The sequence below is a fragment of the Hyperolius riggenbachi genome, chromosome 4, assembly GCF_040937935.1.
Source record: "Hyperolius riggenbachi isolate aHypRig1 chromosome 4, aHypRig1.pri, whole genome shotgun sequence".
Lineage (NCBI taxonomy): Eukaryota > Metazoa > Chordata > Amphibia > Anura > Hyperoliidae > Hyperolius > Hyperolius riggenbachi.
Genome location: NC_090649.1, coordinates 443993494 through 444013397, shown reverse-complemented (window position 1 = coordinate 444013397; position 19904 = coordinate 443993494). Strand labels below are relative to the sequence as shown.

Here is a 19904-nt window from a genome sequence, read left to right as displayed (position 1 = left end):
CTCAGCTTTCTCCCTCTTCGGTACCGGGTCCCGTAACTTCGGCCAGTCTGAGCAAGCGCAGTGCAGGCGCAGTACTATTCTCGGCCGGAAAGAGACAGAGGGAGCGCATTACGCATGCGTCAAACTGTCCGCGACTGACGAAGTTACGGGACCCGGTACCGAAGAGGGAGAAGGCTGAGGACGGCGGCTTGGGAGCGATCCATGCGGATGGGGCTAGAGGAAGCCCCAGGCATGTATAAAACTTTTATATGAGTTTGTCTCTGGTTTCCTTTAAAGAGACTCTGTAACATCAAAAACCTCCCCTGGGGGGTACTCACCTCGGGTGGGGGAAGCCTCCGGATCCTAATGAGGCTTCCCACGCCGTCCTCTGTCCCACGGGGGTCTTGCTGCAGCCCTCCGAACAGCCGGCGACAGACCCGACTGTAGATTCAATATTTACCTTTGCTGGCTCCAGCGGGGGCGCTGTGGCTGCTTTCGGCTCGGAAATAGACAGAAATACCCGATCTCCGTCGGGTCTGCTCTACTGCGCAGGCGCCGGAAACTTGCGCCTGCGCAGTAGAGCAGACCCGACGGCGATCGGGTATTTCCGCCTACTTCGGAGCCGACTGCCGTCAGAGCGCCTGCGCAGGAGCCGGGAAGGTAAATATTGACGTCACCGCTGCACGGAGGGCTGCAGTGAGACCCCTGAGGGACGGAGGATGGCGTGGGAAGCCTCATTAGGATCCGGAGGCTTCTCCCACCCGAGGTGAGTACCCCCCAGGGGACGTTTTGACGTTATAGTTCCACTTCTCTGCTGAGACAATAATTACCCCACCTGTGATTCTGTCTGGTTTCCTACAAAACGTGCTGTTGGTGGGCTTTGAGGACAGGGTTGGGGAACACTACTTTAAAGAGAACCCGAGGTGGGATTTCATTATGTTACTGGGGCACAGAGGCTGGTTGTGCACACTAAGACCAGCCTCCGTTGCCCCATGGTGTGCCTCCATGTCCCCCCTGGGCTCCGCTATACCCCCACAGTGCTGGCGACACACAGCGCGTCGCCAGCACAATGTTTACCTATGCGCTGTCAGTCAGCGCCGCTCCCCCGCCTCCTCCGCATCGGCGCTACCCGCCCGCGTCACTTCCCTCCTATCAGCGGGAGGGAAGGGAGACGGGCGGGTAGCGCCGATACGGAGGAGGCGGGGGAGCGGCGCTGACAGACAGAGCATAGGTAAACATTGTGCTGGTGACACGCTGCGGGGGTATAGCGGCGCGCAGGGGGGTCCTGGAGGCACACCATGCGGCAACAGAGGCTGGTGTTAGTGTGCACAACCAGCCTCTGTGCCCCAGTAACATAATTAAATCCCACCTCGGGTTCTCTTTAATACACTGTAAATTCATTTGAACTTTTTTATTTCTTCCACTAAGAGGCGCCACAGCACCTTTATTGAATGCGATTACAAGCTGTAATCTGAGCCTGGCACTGAAGGGATGGAAACATTCTATACACTTGCTGACCCTGAAGGGATTGAAACATTGTATATAGTTTTTCTGAGTGTGTAACTACCTGGACGGCTAAATGCGCAAGTACCAAAATCTTTGTAATGGTGGCCATACATGGTACAATTTTTTCATACAATCTTACCATTTCTATGTAATATAAGGGAACTGCCTACATTATCCTTTCAGTATATTCACTTAATTTACCCTTATACTACATTGAAATGGTAAGATTGTATGAAAAAATTGTACCATGTATGGCCACTATTAGAATTTGTCTAAAGGTGGGCAACAACGGCCAAATCTTTAGTGAAGAATCGCTCAAGTGATCAGGTAAATGCGATAGGAAATAATATGTCGGAATACATCCATCTTTTGACCATAAACCAACCGATCTGTCCCTCCTTATCCATGATAACTGATTATAAAAACGGCTTTCCTGATCTACAAAATTACCGTTGAACTATAGCTTTAACCACTTCGCATCCAGACCTTGTTCTCCCCTTATGGACCAGAGCAGTTTTTACATTTTAGCTATGTCCCTATTTAATCGCCATAAAATAGCAGGTACATAGCAGTGGGGGTATCAGATGCCTGACAGCTGTTTCGCTGGCTTAACCACCCTGGCGTTCTATTAAGATCGCCAGGGCAGCTGCATGAGGGTTTTTTTTAAATTAAAAAAAAACTATTTCATGCAGTCAACTGAAAGTTGGCTGCATGAAAGCCCACTAGATGGCGCTCCGGAGGCGTTCTTCTGATCGCCTCCGGCGGCCAAAAGTAACACGGAAGGCCGCAATGAGCGGCCCTCCGTGTTTTGTTTACTACGTCGCCATGGCGACGAGCGGAGTGACGTCATGGACGTCAGCCGACGTCCTGACGTCTGCCGCCTCCGATCCAGCCCTTAGCGCTGGCCGGAACTATTTGTTCCGGCTGCGCAGGGCTCAGGCGGCTGGGGGGACCCTCTTTCGCCGCTGCTCGCGGCGGATCGCCGCAGAGCGGCGGCGATCGGGCAGCACACGCGGCTGGCAAAGTGCCGGCTGCGTGTGCTGCTCTTTATTTGATCAAAATCGGCCCAGCAGGGCCTGAGCGGCACCCTCTGGCGGTAATGGACGAGCTGAGCTCGTCCATACCGCTAAGGTGGTTAAACCAGCTTCTTCAGAGGCAGATAGTACAATCTGCCTCTGAAGAAGCTGGTTTAAGCCAGCGAAACAGCTGTCAGGCATCTGATACCCCCACTGCTATGTACCTGCTATTTTCCTCACCGGAATAAAGGGATTTTAAGGAAGCGGTGCCTCCTCTTTTGTCCTCTACTACATTGGATTACGACTGCATTTGGGATGTGCACGCTCTGATTCCCATCTCTGGTGTGTCTGCCCTGCTGCATTTGGTGCCAGGTACTGTGTTCCTCCTTCCATTTTATGATTGACGTGAATTGGTTGCAGTTTCCTTGCGTTGCAATGCGGAGCGGTTTCCGCATAGCAACGCGTCTAGTGGAAATGGGCCCTTATGCGGTCCCACATCCTTTATAATAAAACCCCTTTGTCTCTGCGTCCCATCCATGCACTTCCTGTGTGTGTCCCGTGTTTTGCGCTACTGCGCATGTGCGCGCGCATGCACGGTGACTGTGCGGTGGTCACGGGGGAGGATGAGAGGGAAGGGGAGGAGAGGGAGGCGGGGTTTCACCACAGACCTAGCGCCCGTTTTGAAACGGGCTTAGGTCTACTAGTATTGCATAAATGGATAAAATTATACAATCAACATTGTATGCTTCAAGCCTGTCTGGAAAGGTGCACAGCTGCAAGCAACCCCAGCTACACAGTGGGTGTTTGAACCTGGTCAGCTCTAAAGGTAATACTGAAAACTTAGGTTGGCCACACACGATACAATAAAATCATCCGATTTTACGGCAATATCAATAAATACGATCGGATCTCCCGAAAACAAAACCGAAAGCTGGAATCCCGGTTTTTTTTTTTAATCAATCCGGAATGCTGGAAATTTTCTTCATTTTTTCTAAAGATTGTATGTTGTGTTTGTCAGTTTATTAATATATACCCCCTACCAATTTTCTCAGCATTTCCAATCATTTTTATCATAATGGGGAAAAACTGAACATAGGTGTGGATTTTTGAAATGTTACAATAAGTCAGAAAAATTGATTGCAATTCTTAAATTGAACAGATATTTAAAGAAATTGCATGGTGTGTGGCCACCTTTACACTGATTGACATAATCACTTTTAGATTTTTAGTTTAAAGGGAAACTGAAGTGAGATGTACATGGAGGCTAACATTTAGGTCCTTTTAAACAATGCAGATTGCCTGGCTATCCTGCTGATCCTCTGCCTCTAATACTTTTAGCCATAGCCCCTGAGCAAGCATGCAGCAGGTCAGGTGCTCTGACAGAAGTGTGTGACTGGATTATCTGAAGGCTTGTTTCAGGTGTGTGATTCAGACACTACTGCAGCCAACGAGATCAGCAGGAAAGCCAGGCAACTGGTATTGTTTAAAAGGAAATACATTTGGCAGCCTCCATATCCCTCTCACTTCAGGTTTCCTTTAACGTTAGCGGGCCTATGATATTTCTCACCATCTGAGCCAGCTGCCGATCTTCTCCAATCAGCTTCCAGCCGACACTCGCCAACTTTTCAAACTCCTTCATCTTGCTATCAATGCTCCTCTCCAGCCCCTCCCTCCAGGCGGGGCTTAGTCTTTCCTCTGGGCGGTCTGACAGGATGCGGGTTCTGGTCTCCTCTGTCCAGGATCTGCAGAGAGAGGGGGAGGAGCATGCTGGGGGTCATTCGCAGCTATCTCATGTCTAACTAATCTGCTCTGTCATGTGACATGAGGGAACCAATCCAAGACTGCTAATGTCACAAAGCAGAACGCAGGCAGTCATCCGCAGGCTGATATTTAGCCAGCAGAGATGGCCAATCACAGACAAGTAACTGTGGCTTGTCTGCAAATTTAACACAAATTGTATACAACATATACTGCATTTCCAATCAATATCAGACATTAGATGAAATTAGTGGCTCACTGATAGGGTTGCCAGGTCGGCTGATGGAGAAAACCGGACAGGGGGTGGAGTTAGGGGTGGAGTTAGGGGCGGAGTCAGAAGCGCACTTTTATGTAGAGTGGGGCTAAGCAATGGGCTTTTTTTTAAAACATTTTATAGTATTTATATCGCACTGACATCTTCTGCAGCACATTACAGAGTACATAGCCATGTCACTAACTGTCCTCACCAGTAGTACTGGTCCAGTGCACATAAGAGACAGTTTTTCACCAGTAACTGCACATTATAAGAGACACCTTTTCGCCAGTAAATGCACATAATAAGAGACAGCTTTTCCCCAGTAAATGCACAAGAGACAGCTTTTCACCAGTAAATGCACATAATAAGACACAGCTTTTCACCAGTAAATGCACATAATAAGAGACAGCTTTTCACCAGTAAATGCACAAAAGAGACAGCTTTTCACCACTAAATGCACATAATGACAAACAGCCAGTGTTCCCAGTATATGTAGCCAGGGATATATGTGCCCAGTATATGTAGCCAGGGGGTATATATGTCCCAGTATATGTAGGCAGGGGTGTAAATGTCCCAGTATACGTAGGCAGGGGTATATATGTCCCAGTATATGTAGCCAGGGGGTATATGTGCCCAGAATAGGTAGCCAGGGGGTATATGTGCCCAGAATAGGTAGCCAGGAGCTATATGTGCCCAGAATAGGTAGCCAGGGGCTATATGTGCCCAGAATAGGTAGCCAGGGGCTATATGTGCCCAGAATAGGAAGCCAGGGGCTATATGTGCCCGGAATAGGTAGCCAGGGGCTATATGTGCCCGGAATAGGTAGCCAGGGGGTATATGTGCCCAGAATAGGTAGCCAGGGGCTATATGTGCCCAGAATAGGTAGCCAGGGGGTATATGTGCCCGGAATAGGTAGCCAGGGGCTATATGTGCCCAGAATAGGTTAGGTAGCCAGGTGCCCCCCGCCCCCCCCCCCCCCCCCCCCCCGCAGGAGGAGAACAGTGCAGCAGAGAGAGAGCTGGGAGCAGCGGTGGAGAAGGGGGGCAATCTCCCCCCCCTTCCCTCACCTTAGGGTGCTCTCTCTCCCCCGCTGTCTCCTCCAATATGATGTGCAGGCTGGCGGGTGGCTGCGGGCGGAACTTACCTCTGTGTCGCAAGCGCCGGAAGTTCGGGTCCCGCAGCCGCTGAGATTCGACTCAAAAAAGATCCGGATCAAAGATTCGAATCATTCATGAGCCGGACAACACTATTCAGACTGATTAGTGTTGTCCGGCTCATGAATGATTCGGATCTTTTTTGAGTCGAATCTCAGCGGCTGCGGGACCCGAACTTCCGGCGCTGGAGCGACACAGAGGTAAGTTCCGCCTGCAGCCACTCGCCAGCCTGCACATCATCCTGGAGGAGACAGCGGGGGAGAGAGAGCACCCTAAGGTGAGGGAAGGGGGGGACGGAGATTGCCCCCCTTCTCCACCGCTGCTCCCAGCTCTCTCTCTGCTGTGCTGTTCTCCTCCTGCGCTGCGGGGGGGGGCTCTAAACCGGACAACTTAATTGTCCGGTTTAGCATGCCTTTTTGCACCGGACACAGCGCACAAAAACCGGACTGTCCAGTGTAAAACTGGACACCTGGCAACCCTACTCACTGAACCATCATCTCTACTCAAAATATCGTCCAGATGTTTTCATATATAACAATGATTGTGGAAAGGCTGGTGGAGAAAAAAATACAAAGACATCAAAATCCATCAAACCCAACAACTTTGCAATTTTATATCGAGGCTCAGCCAATAATCGTGTAATCTGTATCAGATCAGATGAAGGTTGGTGTGTGAACTGACACTCTACTCACTCTCTCCATCTCGCCTTCCCCGATAATCCGCAACTAGGGGTGAGTGCATACAATGTGCAGAATTTCGACTTTCACATCGCAATTTCGGGCTGAAGTTCAGAATTTGAAATTTACGAAATTCCGACAGATAAATTCTGAAAGTTAGGTCCCGTTCACACCTAAAATCGCAAAATGCTAGCGATTACCGCTAGCATTTTGCGGGAGTGAGTTTTCCGCGATTAACGAAGAAAAATCACTGGACACTGTAGAGTTTTGGGAGCGATCGCGATTAGCGGTTCCAAACATGCTAATTGCGATCGTTTAAGAATCGTTGCCAAAACGCTGCATGTAACGCGTTTGAGAAAATGCCTGCGATCGCGGCAGTGAGAACACTGCCATAACAAACCATGTGCTAACCGGTTTTAAAAAACGCTAGCGGTTTGCAGTGAGTGGGAATTGCGTGATTCCCGCTCAAGTGTGAATGGGCCCTTTATCAAATTTACAGCTGTGTAATGCACAAACTTTTTTTTCACATAAACAGTGAGGGCCCTTTAACACTGGGGCGGTGCAGTATTTTTACCACACCCCACCGCATGGGCAATAAAAGTCTATGGAGACTTTCATACGGTTGCTATAAAGTGGAAGTGATGTTTTTGCCGCATCCCCGACACTATGGCAAACGTACGTTACCATGCGATCTTGCATCGACCTGCAATGACGTGCAGCGGTCCAGAAGTCATGTAAGTCTATGGCAACTCTTATGTTTTAAAATGCCGGCCGCAAAAATTTACGTCACACATGCGTGAAAGTGTATTTTAGCGATACGCTTCTGTGCACGTGATCTCTTCAGCTACAGGAAGTCACTTCCTGCTTTGCTGGCTGCCGGATGGAGATTACTGTGTACTAACGCCGTAATACCTGAAGGCTGTTTTTGGCGGTGTGGTGCGGCCCCCACTAACGCCAATCCGCAGTGGGAAACCGCCCTCAAGAAAAATGTCTACATAGCATACTCAAGGGAGATGAAGGAGCAAATTCGATGCGAAAATTCAAAGCGAAATTGAAACCTATTGTGAACTTATTTGCGCAAATTCAAACTAGCCATATTTCAATTTTTGTTTAGTGCGAAAAAATATACACAATAAATTAAAATTTTGTGATTTAGCAATGCAAACTCGGAATTCCCCAAACTCATTCTTTCAGCAGATTCGTAATGCCGCAATTCAGACCGCCGTGTTGCTGGTCATGTGGAGACATACACCTCTCCTCACTCACATCATGCCCAGGTAGCTGAGGGTGAACTCTCGCAGCTGTGCGGTTCTGCAGAGTCGGCTCCGGTTCCTCTGGATGTCCTCCTGTAGGCGGGCCCAGGCCTGAAGGCCCTCCTCCATGCTCCTCCCTAGAGCCGCGCTCCTCTGTGGGCAGAGAGTCTGCAGCTGGTCCCGGTGTCCCTCCAGCCTGGTCACCTCTGCCTGGATCTGCAGAACATCAGCCTGAGGGAGACAAGAGACCTCTGAGGAACTACAATACTTACTCATCAGGCAGAGAAATAACAAATGTGTGCGTGTGTCGGGGGGGGGGGGGGGGGGGGGGATTCCTACACTTACCCACAGTGTAACATACCCCTGTCATGGGAATACATGAGTGTAAAACCTGCTACACACCTGCAATTGTGATTGGTCACTCACTGATTAATCTTACCACCTCCCTGTAGTATGAGAGCTTATCTACACAATTCATTCATAGTACTCAAAATCTGTTGGCCCGCATACTGCATGGAGGAGGTAAAATTGGCAAGTGATCAGCCAATCATAATTGAAGGTGTGTACCAGGCTTAAAGCAGACCTGAACTCAGAACTTCCTTTCTGCTCTAAAAGATAAGCAACAGCACAATACCTTTTAAAGAATAAACTTTTCGTTACAGCTGATACAAATCCTGAAATAAATCTGCAGTGTATCTACTTCCTGCTTTCATGGAAGCAGATATATTGTTAACATCCTGTGTTTTCAAATTAGCCTCTCTGCCATGGCAGTCAGCGGACACCACTGAGGGATCCTCTGCGTAACCTCTATGGGGCCCTGATGTGGTGTAACCTCTATGGGGCCCTGTCGTGGTACAACCTCTATGGGGCCCTGATGTGGTGTAACCTCTATGGGGCCCTGATGTGGTGTAACCTCTATGGGGCCCTGATGTGGTGTAACCTCTATGTGGCCCTGATGTGGTGTAACCTCTATGGGGCCCTGATGTGGTGTAACCTCTATGGGGCTCTGATGTGGTGTAACCTCTATGTGGCCCTGATGTGGTGTAACCTCTATGTGGCCCTGATGTGGTGTAACCTCTATGGGGCCCTGATGTGGTGTAACCTCTATGGGGCCCTGATGTGGTGTAACCTCTATGGGGCCCTGATGTGGTGTAACCTCTATGGGGCCCTGATGTGGTGTAACCTCTATGGGGCCCGATGTGGTGTAACCTCTATGGGGCCCTGATGTGGTGTAACCTCTATGGGGCCCTGATGTGGTGTAACCTCTATGGGGCCCTGATGTGGTGTAACCTCTATGAGGCCCTGATGTGGTGTAACCTCTATGAGGCCCTGATGTGGTGTAACCTCTATGAGGCCCTGATGTGGTGTAACCTCTATGGGGCCCTGATGTGGTGTAACCTCTATGGGGCTCTGATGTGGTGTAACCTCTATGTGGCCCTGATGTGGTGTAACCTCTATGTGGCCCTGATGTGGTGTAACCTCTATGGGGCCCTGATGTGGTGTAACCTCTATGGGGCCCTGATGTGGTGTAACCTCTATGGGGCCCTGATGTGGTGTAACCTCTATGGGGCCCTGATGTGGTGTAACCTCTATGGGGCCCTGATGTGGTGTAACCTCTATGGGGCCCTGATGTGGTGTAACCTCTATGGGGCCCTGATGTGGTGTAACCTCTATGAGGCCCTGATGTGGTGTAACCTCTATGGGGCCCTGATGTGGTGTAACCTCTATGAGGCCCTGGTGTGGTGTAACCTCTATGGGGCCCGATGTGGTGTAACCTCTATGGGACCCTGATGTGGTGTAACCTCTATGGGGCCCTGATGTGGTGTAACCTCTATGGGGCCCTGATGTGGTGTAACCTCTATGGGGCCCTGATGTGGTGTAACCTCTATGAGGCCCTGATGTGGTGTAACCTCTATGAGGCCCTGATGTGGTGTAACCTCTATGAGGCCCTGATGTGGTGTAACCTCTATGAGGCCCTGATGTGGTGTAACCTCTATGGGGCCCTGATGTGGTGTAATCTCTATGGGGCCCTGATGTAGTGTAACCTCTATGGGGCACTGATATGGTGTAACCTCTATGGGGCCCTGATGTGGTGCAACCTCTATTTGGCCCTGATGTGGTGTAACCTCTATGGGGCCCTGTCTTGGTGTAACCTCTATGGGGCCCTGATGTGGTGTAACCTCTATGGGGCCCTGATGTGGTGTAACCTCTATGGGGCCCTGATGTGGTGTAACCGCTAAGGGGCCCTGATGTGGTGTAACCTCTATGGGGCCCTGATGTGGTGTAACCTCTATGGGGCCCTGATGTGGTGTAAACCTCTATGGGGCCCTGATGTGGTGTAACCTCTATGGGGCCCTGATGTGGTGTAACCTCTATGGGGCCCTGATGTGGTGTAACCTCTATGGGGCCCTGATGTGGTGTAACCTCTATGGGGCCCTGATGTGGTGTAACCGCTAAGGGGCCTTGTCTTGGTATAACCTCCATGGGGACCCCCTGATTGAGTCACTCACCTCCATCTGCTCCTGCAGATCAGAAATCTCCTGTAAATCTCTCAGCTCCGCCTGTTTCTTCACAGCAATATAATCCTGCTCCGCCTCCTCCATCTTCCTGCGGAGATCCCGCCCCCTCCTGCTGGCAGACTGCACTGCCCGGGACACCGCCGACAGCTGCAGGAGTGACAGAGCCATACATAGGGGTTAGTCACAGGCAGCACTATGGGGTAGTGTCAGGGCACAGACATGGCAGCTGCCACTGGTTACGTGTCTGTAGGGATGCAAGCTCCAGGGCAGACACTTTATCCTGAATCACTGCCCAGGAACCAGCATCCAATATGTCATTATCCTGATACACTCTCACTGAATGCCCAGTATATAATTAACCAGCAGAGGGAGATTATACAGCCCTGTAAGAATAAAATCACAAAAATGGGACAGTCAATATAACAATAAAAACACTGATGATGATCCCAGAGAGAAATGAGCTCAAAATCCAACCAAAAGCTCCCTTCTCCTGGGGCTCATAATGCCCCACCCTTTCTCCTGAAGATCAGAATGTCTCACTTCTCCTGAGGCTCAGAATGCCCATTCCTTTTCCTGGAGCTCAGAATACCTCACCCCTTCTTCAGGAGATCAGACTGCCCAACCCCTTCTCCTGGGGCTAAAGGTGCCCATACACTCGTCAGATTGGCAGCAGATAGATAAGAAATGCATCTGATGATCTATCTGATGCGTTTTTAGAACATTTTTTACCAGGATAGAATTACAATAGATTTCAGTTTGAAATCTATTGGAATTCTATCTGATGGCATTTTTTTGCCATCAGATTTCCATTAAGGCCAATGCAAACTGATAATAAGCAATCTCATCAGATCGACCTAAATTTTCCATCCTGCCAGCTCGATGGAAATCCATCGAAATCGGCCATCGATCGGTCGATTGGCCAACCGATTTGCAAACGATCAATCGATCGATCGATCGGGATCGATCGGTCGGCCAGAAAATCGGCTGAGTGTATGGGACCCTTAAGAATGCGCCATCCCTTTTCCTGGAGCTGAGAATGCCCTTCCGCTTCTTCTAGGGCTCAGAAGCCCCATGCCTTGTTCTGAGGATCAGATTTCTCCACCCCTTCTCCTGGGGCTAAGATTGCCACATCCCTTCTCCTAGGGATGAGAATGCCCCACCCCTTTTCCAGGAGTTTAGAATTCCCTACTTCAGGATCTCAGACTTCCCCACCCATTCTCCTGGTGCTCAGATTGGCCCATATCTTCTCCTGGGGCTTAGAATATGCCACAACCCTTCTTCTAAGGCGAAGAATATGCCACACCCTTTCTAAGGCTTAGAATACACTGCATTCCTTCTCCAATTACCTATTATACTCCTACCCTGAATGCCCTGCCCTTTCAGTGAAGGCAACGCCCCACTTCTTCTCTAGGGGCTATGAAGACCCCACCCATCTCTTCACCAGCCGTTAATACTCCCACTCACCTGTTCCTCTAGGTTGGTCGTCTCCTTAGTGACAGCCAATGCTCGCTCTCTCTCCTTCACCGCATCATTCAACATCTCTACTGCCTCCTGCAGCTCCTCCAGGGGGGTAAATACTTCCTTTCTACCTGCCAGTATCATGCTGGAATCCGGCTCCTCTTTGATTGGTTGGGAGGACTCCAGCTGGAGAGGAGTAAACAGAAGTGATACGCAAAATTACATAGGCCACAAGTGTCACCCCGAACACAGGGCAGAAATCAATGTAACATCCAGTGGAGGCAAAAACAAAAACGGAGAATTCCCCATCTCACAGTCCTTACAGGAAAGACCCCTTTAATCCCTGAAATGACGAATTCTGGTAGATCCGGTTTCAGAGTTTATTTACATCAGAGACTATTCAAGCAAGAAAATAAGAAAGAAGACAGAAGAATAGAAGAAAGGGAAGGAGAAAGATGTACGCAGAAGAAAGAAATATACAGAGGAAGATGAGGTCACAAGAAAGAAATATACAGAAAAAGATGAGGTCACAAGAAAAAAAGTATACTGAAGATGAGGTCACAAGAAAAAAGTATACAGAAGAAAAGGAGGTCACAAGAAAGAAATATACAGAAGATGATAACGTCACAAGAAAGAAGTACACAGTAACGAACACAGTGAATCCAGCGCAGGAGACTTGGGTGCGCAGGGAGTAACTTTGGCACCATCAGAAGACTGAGCTGAAGTTACTTTTAAAACACAATAATTAGGCCAAAATATTTCATTCCCCACCATCCGTGGCGGCCTGGAGGGGGAATAGTATTTAACACGGCCGGGACTTGTGCAACAGCAGAATCAGCCATATACCGGCTGTATCCTGCGCCGATTCCTCTCGTACGCCACAGAAGAAGATAACGTCACAAGAAAGAAGTACAAAGACAAACATGAGGTCACAAGAAGGAAGTATACAAAAGAAAAAGGAGATCACAAGAAAGAAGTATACAGAAGATGATGACATCCCAAGAAAAAGAAGAAGAAAATGAGGTCACAGTACAGAAGAAGAAGATGTCATAAGAAAAAAGTAAAAAATGATTTTTACACCATTGCCACCTTGCACTGGGAGCAATTTAGCCTGGAAACTGCACTGGTGGGCAGATCCTAAGGCCTTATTCCCAGCATGCTCTGCGCTTGTGCTAAGCTGCCTTTATACCTAGACTTTACATAGTGCCCGTCTGGTTCAGTTACCCCCTTCCAGTAATGCGTGTTCTACCACAATCCCTCGTTAGTTAGTTGTCCTTCTCTGCACCCCTCCTGTTCCAGGAGATCCTGTCTGTGATCTAGTGGTATATGTAAAGGATACTGTGTGGTGGCTACTAACGAAAGTTACTCCCACTAGGACAAAGTGTTTGTGAATTGGTGAAGATACTTTTACTTTCTCCAGATACAAAAAAGCCCAGTCCAGTAAAGAGATTTATCTGTATCACTTATTTTATATAATATTTACCGCCTCTCTCTTCCGTCTCTCCTCCTCCTTCTGTACAACCTTCATAAACTCCGACAACACCAGCGTGTCTCTCAGATCCGAAACCCTGCGGCGGAGGGCATCCTGTACTGTCTGACACCTGGGGGGAGGGATGTATTAATGGGAGGAGCAATGCTGGAGATAACTACATGTCATGTGTGATATTTGACACCTGGGAGGTAGGAGTTATGCTGGAGATAACTGCATGTCATGTGTGATATTTGATACCTGCAGGGAGGGATGTATGCTGGAGATAACTGTATGTCAGCGTGATATCTGACACATGGAGGGAGGAATTGCTTAGTGGGAGAAGCTATGCTGGTGATAACTGCAGGTCATGCGTGATATCTGACACCTGGAGAGAGGGATGTGTTAGTGGGAGGAGCTATGCTGTAGATAAATGCATATCATGTGCGATATCTGACACCTGAAGGGAGGAGTTATGCTGGAGATAACTTAAAGGAATACTATCGATTCACACAGGAATTGTTTGGGAAGTGCTGCTAAGTACTGGTGTATACATTTTATTAGGAACTTCTTTGTTTACTGTTAGCAAAATACCTTCAAACTTTACTGACGCCAAAACTGACGGCTGACTGAGCCATGAGGAGAGGGGAATTTCCCCTCACACTTCATCAGTTAACTCTATGTGTAGCTCTGTGTGTGACAGAGAGAAAGCTGCAGCTCCTGTGTCCTGTGTTTCTGACTGAAGTGTCTGAAGAGAGCAGTGGAAATGTAACTAATTGTCACAGCTTTTCATACTGTTTTTGCTTTCAGAGTTTGATATGTTTGATATTTGCTTTCTGTAGTCTGATATGCAACTCTGCCTGTACATTGGAGCAGACACCCCTTCTGCAATTGATTTGTCCCAATATAGCTAAATCCTACCCTCAATAAATTACAGTTTTTGCCTCAGATATTTAACATGAAAAGTAGGAAAATGTTTACACTGCTAATTAGACATTATTTGCACATTGTCATTTTAGAATACTTGGGTATCAATAGTATTCCTTTAATGCCATGTGTGATATTTGACACCTGAAGGTAGGGATGTATTAGTAGAAGGAGCTGTGCTGGAGATAACTGCATGTCATGTGTGACCTCTGACACCTGGAGGGAGGAGCTATGCTGGAGATAGCTGCATGTCATGTATGGTATTGCATATGTGCGGCGGTTATATTTTTGCCTCCATCATCTCACCTCTCCTCCACCTCCTGTAGTCTGACCTGTGCCTCCTCATCCCAGCCGGAACTCCTCCCCGCTCTGCCCATTGACTGCAGTGCCGCGCTCCGAGACTTCAGCTCCTTCTCCAGCACAGATGCCTGCCTAAGGTCCCGGCGGAGAAGTTCTGGGCTGCGCATGGAAGCCGGCTCTGATAGCAGGTGTTCCAGACTCTGCAGCCATTGTGACGTGGAGTTCAGCTCACTGTGGAGACCATCTACCTGCGGGGGAATCAGAAACTACATGTCAGTGTGACAGGAATCATCTCTACTGGTGGATTGCAAGCTCCTCAGACTAGAGGGGGTGCCACCTGTGCTGATGCTCAGGTTACAAGAAATGTTTATTCCACAGTGCATATCCTCATATGTTCTGTCAACAGATCCATCCCATATGATAGTGACAGCCAGGGTTTGGAAAGCCAGGCACAGTGGATACATGCCTAGAGGTGGCTGGTGCTAAAGAACTAGATCAGTGCTCCCATAGAGGCAAACGGGGCCATTGCCCAGGGCCTGAAGCTTCTTAGCAACCTTATGGCCACTAAAGAGCTAACCTGTCAGGGGTCCCACATTCATTGTTGCACAGGGCGCCATGTTACCAAAAACTACACATTCTAAAGAGGTAGCTAAATATGGCAAGCTCCGCCCCTTCTGCTGCCATACTACACCACTTAAAGAGGAACTCCATTGAAAATAATGCAATAAAAAAGTGCTTCATTTTTACAATAATTATGTATAAATGATTTAGTCCGTGTTTGCTCATTGTAAAATCTTTCCTCTCCCCGTTTTACATTCTGACATTTATTACATGGTGACATTTTTACTGTGGGCAGGTTATGTAGCTGCTGCTAGCTGTTTTGGCTGTTAGAGACAGCTGTAAACAGCTAATTCCTGTCTGTGAACCTTGTTACATTGTAACAAACTGCCAAAAGTACCGCGGTCCCAGAGCTTCTTGAGGGAGGGGTTTCAGCACAAAATCAGTCATACAGCACTCCCTGATGGTCTGTTTGCGAAAAAAAAAATATTTCTCATGTAAAAGGGGGTATCAGCTACTGATTGGGATAAAGTTCAATTCTTAGTTGGAGTTTCTCTTTAAGAGCTCACCTCAGCCTTGTCGGAGGATGGGGGGCATCTCTGGCGGCCATGCGGAGAATCGTCTCCATCTCCAGGTGATTTCGCAAATCTGGCAGAAGATGAAATGGAGATCAATGAAAGCTTCACAAACATCTCTCATCTCTTTGATGCAATAATTCTGGCGACGCCTCCCTCCATCCCCCTCCCCCATCTTTAACAGTCTGTGTTAATCTTCTTGCATCACCGAAACTGTACCTTTGGACTGGTGGCGTAGCTAAGGAGCTGTGGGCCCCAATGCAAGTTTTACATTGGGCCCCCCAGGCACTTTATACATAACAATTGATACAGAGCAGAGCACCAGAAACTGCCAATGGCAACTACAGTGTCAGAGGTGCAAGAAGGGGATGGGGAGCAGTTTGTTAATAATTACCACTATTCAAAGTCTCTATAGAAGTGATTATTATGAGCACAGAATCAATAGAGAGCTAATACTACAGTTGATGGAGGGCCCCTTGGAGCCCCTCTGGCACAAGGGCCCCGATGCGGTTTCAACCTCTGCACTCCCTATTGCTACACCCCTGCTTTGGACAATACTGCTACATTTTATCATGTTATTTGTGTAATAATGAAATAATACCTTTCTGCATATATATTTCATATTTTATTTTGTTTGCACAATAAACTGAGAATGGACTTTTATATTTTGCACTACTTCATAACCACTTCACCACTGAGGGGTTTTACCCCCTGAGCACCAGAGCAATTTTCACCTTTCAGCGCTCCTTCCATTCATTCGTCTATAACTTTATTATTACTTATCGCAATGAAATGAACTATATCTTGTTTTTTTCGCCACCAATTAGGCTTTCTTTAGGTGGGACATTATGCCAAGAATTATTTTTTTCTAAATGTGTTTTAATGGGAAAATAGGAAAAATGTGGGGAAAAAAATAATTATTTTTCAGTTTTCGGCCATTATAGTTTTTAAATAATGCATGCTACTGTAATTAAAACCCATGAAACGTATTTGCCCTTTTGTCCCGGTTATAAAACCATTTAAATTATGTCCCTATCACAATGTTTGGCGCCAATATTTTATTTGGAAATAAAGGTGCATTTTTTTCAGTTTTGCGTCCATCCCTAATTACAAGCCCATAGTTTATAAAGTAACAGTGTTATACCCTCTTGACATAAATATTTAAAAAGTTCAGTCCCTAAGGTAACTATTTATGTATTTTTTTTAATTGTAAATTTTTTAATTTTTTTTTAATTACAAAAAAAAAAAAAAATGGGGAGTGTGGGAGGTAATGAGTTAATTTTATGTGTAAAAGTCATTTATTTGTATGTGAAAAATGTGTAGGGTGTAGTTTACTATTTGGCCACAAGATGGCCACAGTAACTTTTTGTTTTAATGCGACCTCCAAGCTTCCTTCCGGAAGCTTGGAGGAAGAATAAGGAGGCTGGACACGTGAGTTTTTTCTCACAATGATCGCGCTGCCCATAGGAGAGCAGCTGATCATTGCGGGGCTTAGATCAACGAACGGGAATGGATTTTCCCGTTCATTGATCTCTGGGCGAGCGGGCGGCGGCGGTTTTACTAGCGGCGGGCGGCGTGTTTACGAGCGGGAGCGCGGGCAGCGTCGGGAACGCGGAAAGTACGTGTTTCTCCGTCCCTGGTTTTTAAAGGATGGAAAAAGGGGCGGAGAAATACGTACGCGCGGGGGTAAAGTATTCAAATTCAAAAAATAAAATTAATTTTCTCATTCTGCCAGCCCAGGCCACAATTTCCCCACTCTTCAGCTTTTTGTTTTTAGCATACATTTTTTCACATTAAAAGTCACGGTCGTGTGCAAACTTTCGCATGCAGTTTTCCAATTCCAATGCATGTATAAATTTACAAATGAACGTGATTTTTTGAATGCAAAAAACAGAACCCTGCCTTAGAACTGCTGGATGAGCCTGACTCGTCCGTATTGTTTTCAGGAATTTTCCCCGAGTCGTCCATACCACAGGGGGCTTTGGAGCTCCTGACCAAACACTTTATATATGATGAGACATCCGCTCATTGTGGGGCTCATACATGGGAAAGTGCGGCAGCCATGGAGGGCTGCACAGGACAAGGGGGACATCTATGCCTGGATGGGGGATTTAAAGAGGATCTTTCACCCAGGATTGAACTTCTTCCCTGTCAGTTGCAGATATCCCCATTTCCCACGGGAGCGGGAATATTCCACTGGAGCGATTGCGATCAGCAAAATTGCAAACGCACGGCATGCAGCATTTTTGAGCGTTAGTGTTTTGCGTTAGCGTTTCTGCAATGTAAAGTTTATAAACGCTGGCGTAATCGCTCATGAAGTGCTATACAGAGCGATTTTGATATCGTTTTTTAAATTACTGCATACTGTAAAAAAATGTAAATTAATTGAACGGTCCAATCAGAACTAAAAACGCTAATTGCAAATCGCTGGCAAAACGCTTACACTTTTTAAAATTGCTACCAAAATAGACAGGAAACCCTCAAGAAATCGCTTGCAAAACGCTCATTAAAAACGCTAGCAGCTGTGATTAGCGATAGCGCTTTATAGTGGGTTTCAGGTCTCATGCTGTCAAAGCAAGCAATAAAAACCTGAATATGCTCCGCCCCTTATTTCCCTGGAGTGCGGCTTTAACATTTCAGCTGACAGACACCTGTGCACATTAAGAGGGTCCCCGACTCCCGCTACCTGTTGACTCCGGTTTGGGATGGCGAGATGTCGCGTAGATCGTGTTCCCAGCTGTTCGGCCACTGTATACAAAGAAATAAAGATGTTGGAGTCTCGTGAAGATGATGTAATGTTTAATATTAGACCCTTAGGAGCAGCGAGGCATCTCTAGAGAATATTTGTCTCTCGCTGGACCCTCCCGCCCCCAACACTGACCTGAGACACCACCGTCTGGCTTCCCAGCATGCATTGCTGCTGTGTTCCCACGCAGTTCTGCTCAGGGGCGTCGGGGGTCAGCGGGGGCTCTGAGTCTCTGGTGCTTAGGCTGCTTCTGGGGAACTTCCCCGTCCTGAGGGACCAAACAGGACTTTGCGTTACTCCTTCATGTCTAATTATAGGAATCGTGGGAATCTTGGAAAGGAGACATCTGGTCAATGCATCAAACTTCATAAAAAGTTCCATAAACATAACCAAGCAAAATAACACAAATGGAAGACTGAGGGACTGCAGCTAAATACTCTCTATTCATTCCAGAGTTAATATCCACTGCCTGTCCCCCTAACGGCTTGAGTCACTAAACTGTGATAACTCATATATAGCACAGCTGTGCCAGTATTTTCGCGTGATCGCAAATTTTTGCGCAATCGCGGTCAGAAGTTCGCAATTGCATGCGAAAACGCTGGCGGGCCTGTGATGGGACTTATCACGGTTTAGTGAATCAAGCCCTAAGTACAGTATGTGCTCACTACAAGATGCTGACTGACCACTCACAGGAAGTACTCCAGCTGCATCATGGGAAATCATTCAGCTTCTGCATGCTAAAGAGGACCGGAATAGGAATAAACATGTAAATTATACGCCCCCTTCCTGGTTGTGGTGGGGGAGGGGAATTCACAAAATTTGGCTCATATAATAAAACAGGCCAGTGCAAATGTGCAGAGGGGCCAATCAGTAGTGATCTCTGCAGAGGACACTTACCTGAGCGATTGCTGCAGCTGAGTCCAAATCTCCTTTACTTGCCGCTGTTTCTGCTGCACTCTGGAGGCCAACATGGGGTGTAGGCTGGAAACCTGAGAGGCTGCAATGTCTAACATCTGACAGAAGGAGAGAGACACACCTCAGGGGATGATACAGCAATGGATGCAAGAGACAGAAAAGTGAAGAGATGGAGAAGCAAAGACATGGAAGAGACAGAATAGTAAAGACACAGAGTAGATCGGAATGGAGGAATGAAGAGACGGAGGAGACGGAATGGAAAAGACAGAAGAGTGAAGAGACTTAGAAGTCAAGGGATGGAAGAGAAAAGAGTGAAGAAATGGAGAAGACAGGGAGTGGCAGACCAGAGACCAAGGTGAAAGCAGATAGAAGTCACAGAAGAGTGAGAGACTCAGAAGATGGGGGGAGAGACAGAAGAGTGAGAGACACAGAAGATGAGGGATAGAAGATACAGAAGAGTGAATACGCAGAGGAGACAAGGGATGGAAGAGACAGAAGAGTGGAGAGTCTGGAGACACAGAGGAGAAAGGGAATGGAAGAGACAGGAGAGTGGAGAGAAAGATGAGACAAGGGATGGAAGAGACAGAAGAGCCGAGGAAACGGCATGAAAGAGAGAGTAGAGTGAAGAGATGGTGAAGATAAGAGATAGAGGAGACAAAGGATGGAAGAGACTGAAGAGTCAGAGGAGATGGGGTGGAAGAGAGTGTAGAGTGAAGAGACGGTGAAGATAAGGGATGGAAGAGACAGAGGAGACAAAGGATGGAAGAGACTGAAGAGTCAGAGGAGATGGGGTGGAAGAGAGTGTAGAGTGAAGAGACGGTGAAGATAAGGGATGGAAG

At 47.6% G+C, this 19904-nt stretch overlaps 1 protein-coding gene across 8 annotated transcripts in view; it reads right to left on the bottom strand.

Moving 5' to 3' along the window:
• Nucleotides 1-19904, bottom strand: part of LOC137504345 (spectrin beta chain, non-erythrocytic 5-like) — a 76746-nt gene that overhangs the window by 25718 nt on the left and 31124 nt on the right. For all 8 annotated transcript variants that reach the window (XM_068232638.1, XM_068232641.1, XM_068232640.1 and 5 more), the window contains 10 exons: nt 19048-19163; nt 18286-18418; nt 18091-18152; nt 15399-15477; nt 14278-14519; nt 13060-13177; nt 11583-11762; nt 10110-10265; nt 7613-7830; nt 4069-4243 (listed from right to left, as the gene is read on the bottom strand). In XM_068232638.1, the coding sequence (XP_068088739.1) occupies nt 4069-4243; nt 7613-7830; nt 10110-10265; nt 11583-11762; nt 13060-13177; nt 14278-14519; nt 15399-15477; nt 18091-18152; nt 18286-18418; nt 19048-19163 (1479 nt within the window). The remainder of the gene's footprint in view (nt 1-4068; nt 4244-7612; nt 7831-10109; nt 10266-11582; nt 11763-13059; nt 13178-14277; nt 14520-15398; nt 15478-18090; nt 18153-18285; nt 18419-19047; nt 19164-19904) is intronic.